This window comes from Myotis myotis, unplaced genomic scaffold (assembly GCF_014108235.1).
Source record: "Myotis myotis isolate mMyoMyo1 unplaced genomic scaffold, mMyoMyo1.p scaffold_m19_p_2, whole genome shotgun sequence".
NCBI classification, from domain to species: domain Eukaryota; kingdom Metazoa; phylum Chordata; class Mammalia; order Chiroptera; family Vespertilionidae; genus Myotis; species Myotis myotis.
In genome coordinates, this window is record NW_023416324.1 from 15,066,119 (window position 1) to 15,071,392 (window position 5,274).

General features: G+C 54.0%; 1 protein-coding gene across 3 annotated transcripts in view; it reads left to right on the forward strand.

Annotated features, from left to right (window-relative positions):
• The first annotated feature begins 811 nt into the window (after nt 1-811).
• The window catches only part of CNKSR1 (connector enhancer of kinase suppressor of Ras 1), a 12,701-nt gene continuing 8,238 nt past the window's right edge, over nt 812-5,274 (forward strand). Inside the window, exons 1-8 of one of the 3 annotated variants that reach the window (XM_036349654.1) lie at nt 823-945; nt 1,292-1,415; nt 2,108-2,112; nt 3,612-3,769; nt 3,882-4,063; nt 4,638-4,722; nt 5,131-5,172; nt 5,268-5,274. The exon at nt 5,268-5,274 is cut by the window's right edge and continues 98 nt beyond it. In XM_036349654.1, coding sequence (XP_036205547.1) covers nt 894-945; nt 1,292-1,415; nt 2,108-2,112; nt 3,612-3,769; nt 3,882-4,063; nt 4,638-4,722; nt 5,131-5,172; nt 5,268-5,274 — 655 coding nt within the window. In that variant the 5' untranslated portion in view covers nt 823-893. Of the gene's footprint in view, nt 946-1,254; nt 1,416-2,107; nt 2,113-3,611; nt 3,770-3,881; nt 4,064-4,637; nt 4,723-5,130; nt 5,173-5,267 lie in introns of all 3 variants that reach the window. The other 2 variants (XM_036349656.1, XM_036349655.1) reach the window with 2 other exon arrangements.

A 5,274-nucleotide genomic window follows, 5' to 3' on the forward strand; every position in this document is an offset into this window, starting at 1 on the left:
GCTCTTAACCTGGGCTTCAGAATCCAGGGATCCCAGAAACTCGGAGAGAAAAAAAATATATATTTATTTTCACTAACATCTAATCAAAATTTGGCATTTCCTTCCATATGGATTAAAGTGTTAGCAGTATCTGTAGCTTTGTCACCAATAGAAATCACATATATTTTTATATTGAATTGTAGTTATTGGAAGTATCTCAAAATATTTATGCTCATAACTACTTCAAAATCATGATAGTTACCCTGGCTGGTGTGGCTCTGTTGGTTGGGCGTCATTCCATGCACACTGAAAGGTTGCCAGTTTGATTCCTGGTCAGGGCACATGGCTGGATTTTGGACTCAAACCCTGATAGGAGGGTATGCAGGAGGCAGCCAGTCAATGTTTCATTCTCACATCGGTGTTTCTCTCTCTAAAAAAAATCAATAAAAATATATTTTAAATCATGATAGTTATTAACCCACCGTTAAATCACACTGTTTCAGAGACACCTGCAACGTAGCTGCCATAGATTGGGCACCACTGAGCCACATCGCCCGGCTTCAGCCCCTTTTTGAGGAGCCTAAAGGTCAGAGTCCCTCCTTGTGAAGCCAGTTTGGGGCTGGACCCCAGGCTGACTCTGAGGTCACATGGGTTACACACCAGTGGCACCGCCCCCCATCAAGCCGCCCAGCAGCCCTGGCACGCCTGAAGGGCGGGCAGGAGGCAGACAGGCGGTGCGCCAATGGCTGTCTCTGCGCCTCACCTGGCCAACCACGTGGGCCCAGGTATGCTGGTGGCTCCGCCCCGGGCCCAGCCCAGCCCCGCCCCACCCCAGGCCTCCGGGAGCGGAAATTCCTGCGCCCGCAGGACGGAGCGGACGCCGATCCCTTCGGGCGGGCGGACTGGACTCCACCATGGAGCCAGTGGAGACCTGGACCCCCGGGAAGGTGGCAGCCTGGCTGAGAGGTGGGTGGGGCCGGGGCAGAGTCGGGCTTGAGGGGCACTGGGCCCAGGAGAGGTAAATAAAGAAAAGGGCCCGCTGGGGCTGTCAGTTGGTTAGTCTGTCACAGGGTGTTTATTAGCGTCTGCCTGTCTGGAACTGTGCGAGGCAGAGATGAGCCGGGAGGCCGAGGAACCAGAAGGGGTCTCCCATTGCCCCATCATCCCAGGAGGCTGCCAGGGTGGCGATGGCGAGGCGGTGGGTAATGAAAACAGAGGGGATGGCCCAGCGCGGCCCACACCCAGGGTATCGCCTTAATCTTCCCTCCGCCCCAGGGCGTAGAGGGCTGTTATTAAACCCATTTTTCTGAAGCGGAAACTGACGCACTGAGCCAGGAAGTGATTTGCTCTGGCTTTGGAATAGAAGCCTGCCCGACTTCCCTTCTCTCCATCCTGAGGCTCCCAGTGTGCGAAGCAGAGCCCCAACCAGATGAAAGGTTGGCACAGCCCCCACCCCCACCCCCGCTTGTGCCCAGGGGTCTCTAAGGGAGATACCCCACAGGCTCAGTGAGCCCAAATGGATGGGAAAGGTCCCAGATGGCCCACAGACTCAGAGAAGTGGAGACCTCTGACATGCAGGTGGGAGGGGCAGGTGAGTCAGGGCAGGTGAGTTTCTCCTAGAGGGGCAGCATGAGTTCAGTAGGCCCAGGCTCAGGGTGACTAACCCTATAACAGCAGGATTCAGGGTTGAATTCAGACTCCCACACTGGGTTTCAGGCCCAGCCCGTCCACTCACCAGTTCTGTGACCATAGGTCTCAGTTTCCCTCTCCACAAAATGAGAAAGGCAACTCGGGTGTCAAGAAACGCACAGAATGAGACTATCGCACAAGTGCCTGGGATGTGTTTGAGGCTCAGTGTGGGAGGCAGCACAGCACATTCATTGTACATGGGAATTTGCTCAAGGGCCCATAGCTATGGAGTAACAGGTTCATGGACTCCTGTCCAGTGCTCTAAATGTCACACAGGGAACGAGGGAGAGCTGCTGATCACACACAGGTTCTCCAGGGAAGGAATCTGGCTCACTTGGAATGGGAGGAATTCCTTCAAAGAGTGAGCAAACTGTTAACCTCTATTCGTATCCGTTTTCCCACCTGTGAAATGGGAGTCACAGTAGTCTCTGCCTTCTAGATTCGGTGAGGATCAAATTCTGAATATGTTTATTTTTAATTAATTAATTATTCATTTCTTTTTAACCCTTGATCGAAAAATGGTCCTCTCCTCTGTTGGGGAAGGTCATCCTCTTCCACTGAGCATGCAGCTTTGGGAGGGATGCACATGGAGTGGTGAGGGAGGGAGGGGACACCTGCTAGCCAGCCAGATCAGCTGAGTCAGCCCTGGGGATCAGTGGGGTGGCAGATGTCGCAGCCAGATCGCCTTCACATCCCGAATGTGTTTACAGCCCTTAAAATTTTGCCCAGCTCATAGGAAGCAGTCAGTAGATAGTCTTCTTATTTTTTAAAAAATATATTTTATTGATTTTTTACAGAGAGGAATGGAGAGGAATAGAGAGTTAGAAACATCGACGAGAGAGAAACTTCGATCAGCTGCCTCCTGCACACCCCCCACTGGGGATGTGCCCACAACCAAGGTACATGCCCTTGACCAGAATCAAACCTGGGACCCTTGAATCAGCAGGCTGACGCTCTATCCACTGAGCCAAACCGGTTAGGGCAGTCTTCTTATTTTTTGAGGGTCTACTTTGTGCCAGGCAAAGGCTGGAATTAGAGATGAACGGTTATTTGAAGAGCTCTTGATAAAGTAGGAGAGGCTGATGCTCAATTGCAGGTGTTTCTGGAGGCACAGGAAGCAGTGGGAGCACAAGAGGCGCCCGCCCCAACCTGGAGAGTGTGGAGCACTTCCTGCAGGGAGTTCAATGAAAAAGGGAGGGAAGGAGCTGGAAGAGCAGTCCAGGCAGGAGTAGGAGCACCTGCAAGGACCCTGGGACAGAAGAACATTCCAGGGCGTTAGTGCTCTGCATCTGAAGTGTTGAGTTTGAGGGGCTGTGTCAAGTGATGAGACTGGAGAGGCACAGGGCAGCCCGATCATCCCGGGCCTTGTAGACCATGGTGAGAACTCTGGCGATGATAATACAGTGCTGTTACTGGTGATCTACCACAAACCAGGAAATGGGCCAAGTGTTTGACATGTGTCATGTCATTTACACATGATTAGAAGGTAGATGCTTTTATTGTCACCATTTACAGGTGAGGAAACTGAGGCACAGAGCAATTAAATTATTTGCTCAAGTACTGACATTCAGGCCTTCCTGATTCCAAAGCTCCATCCATGTTCTTACTCCCCATTTAGTTGACAAGCAAGCATCAGAACAACTGGAGGATTTGTTAAAACCAGAACTGCTGGGCCTACCCCTGAGTTATTTAGCAGGTGCAGGATAGGGCCAAAAATTTGCATTTCTAACTAGCTCTCCAGTGAGGCTGCTGCTGGTCTGGGGAAACTATCCTACTTCCCAACTCAGTAGCCTCATCTGTGAAATGGGCAGAACACAGCCTAGGTCTCAGTGTTGTTATTAGGAACAGATGGGAGGGGAAGGGGCTTTATGGGAGTGAAGAAATGGCCGGAAAGGCCATGCCACCCCCTGCCTCCCCCTTACTGACCCCTGCTGTCCCTCCAGGCCTCGATGATTCCCTGCAGGATTACTGCTTTGAGGACTGGGAGCTGCCTGGCAAGTACCTGCTGCAGCTCTGCCCCCGTAGTCTTGAGGCTCTGACCGTGCGCCCTCTGGGCCACCAGGAGCTCATCCTGGAAGGGGTGGAACAGCTGCGGGCCCTGGTGAGTGAATGGTGGCCACACTGGCTGCAGCTTCCACCCGCCTGGGGGTGTCTGATGGGCTGGCCACTGCCGGGGGGAGGGGAGGGGGTGACCAGCTCCCTCTCTGGCACAGAGTTCCGGGCTACAGACAGAGAACCTGCAGAGCCTGACGGAGAGGCTGCTGGAGGGGACCCATGTCTTCCAGAGCTTAGTCCAAGGCCGCCTGGGGGGCTGTGCCGAGCCCCCTGCTGATGTCCTCAGTGCGGCTGTGGAGCTGGTGCGTGAGGCCCGTACCCTCCTCTTCTGGCTCAACAGGTACCTCAGGCTCCTCCTAACGTACGGGGTTGGGGTGACTTCTCATCCTTGGCCTCCTCGGGGCCCAGGAAAGAAAAACAGAACTTGGCTCTTGCTCAGATGTGGTGGGGCAGGGGAAAGAGGTTAGTTGGTCTGCTTGGGGGCACTGGGTCACTTGGATTCCTACCCACCCCACCCCACCCCGCTTGTAATCACAGCGGTCATTAACATAGAGAGCTCCTCCCCCTCCACTGGTTGCTGCTTGTCACACAGGTCCCAGCATAAGTGTCACCTCCTCAGGGAAGCCTTCCCTGTTAGATATTCTCAGAGCTCCCTGCGCTTCACAGCAGTTGAAGTTAAATCATTATTGATGGAATTATGTACTTAACTTCTGACTCCCCAGTGCCTAAACAGAGCCTGACAGTATTGGGTGCTGTGCTAAGCTGTTGAGCTTTATCAATCATCTTTACCCCAAATCAAACCCATCAGAGTAGGTAATTATCCCGTCTCAGATGAGTCATCGGCTCTGAGTGGTTCTGTGACTTGACTGTTAAGCACAGTGTGCTAACCACTGTTCCATCCTTCCCCCTGCCAGGCACCTCTTCACCCACTTGAATGACTTCTCGGCCTGCCAGGAGATTGGGGAGTTGTGTCGGAAGCTGGGCCTGGCCTTGCAGGAGGTAGGAGAACCAGGGGCCAGGTTTGGCCCAGGCTGTAGAGACAGGTCAGGCAAGAGCTTTTTATAACCTGTGAATCAGCACAAGATCGGGTGTGAGGGCAGGAAGAGGCAAGAGCAGGAAGAGAGGTGCCCAGCCACTGGGTAGGCGGGAATGGGGGCAGGGGGTCTCCTACCTGGCCAGGGCACCCCCAGGAGTTTGAATCTCAGGATGGGGAAAGGAGAGGGCCTATGTGTTGACTTCTGGAGGCCTGGTGTAAGGGGGAGACCTTGGGGACGGAGCTCTATGGCCTGTAGTTCTGGAAAGGTGGCCAGGGAGTGGAGGCAGGGAGGGACTGCTGGGAACCCACCCTGCCCTCTGGAGAAGGCAGTGCCCCGACTCAGGGAAGGCCCCTGCTCTCACTGCTTCCAGGACTGCCCAGCAGCGGAGAGGGAGAGCCGAGTCCTGAGGATTGTAAGTGTGTGTGTGTGTTTCGGGGGTAGGGAGTGATGGGGACAGGGTGCAGTGGATGGGGCTGCTCAGACTGGGCATTGTGCTCCCCGTCCCAGTGCAGCC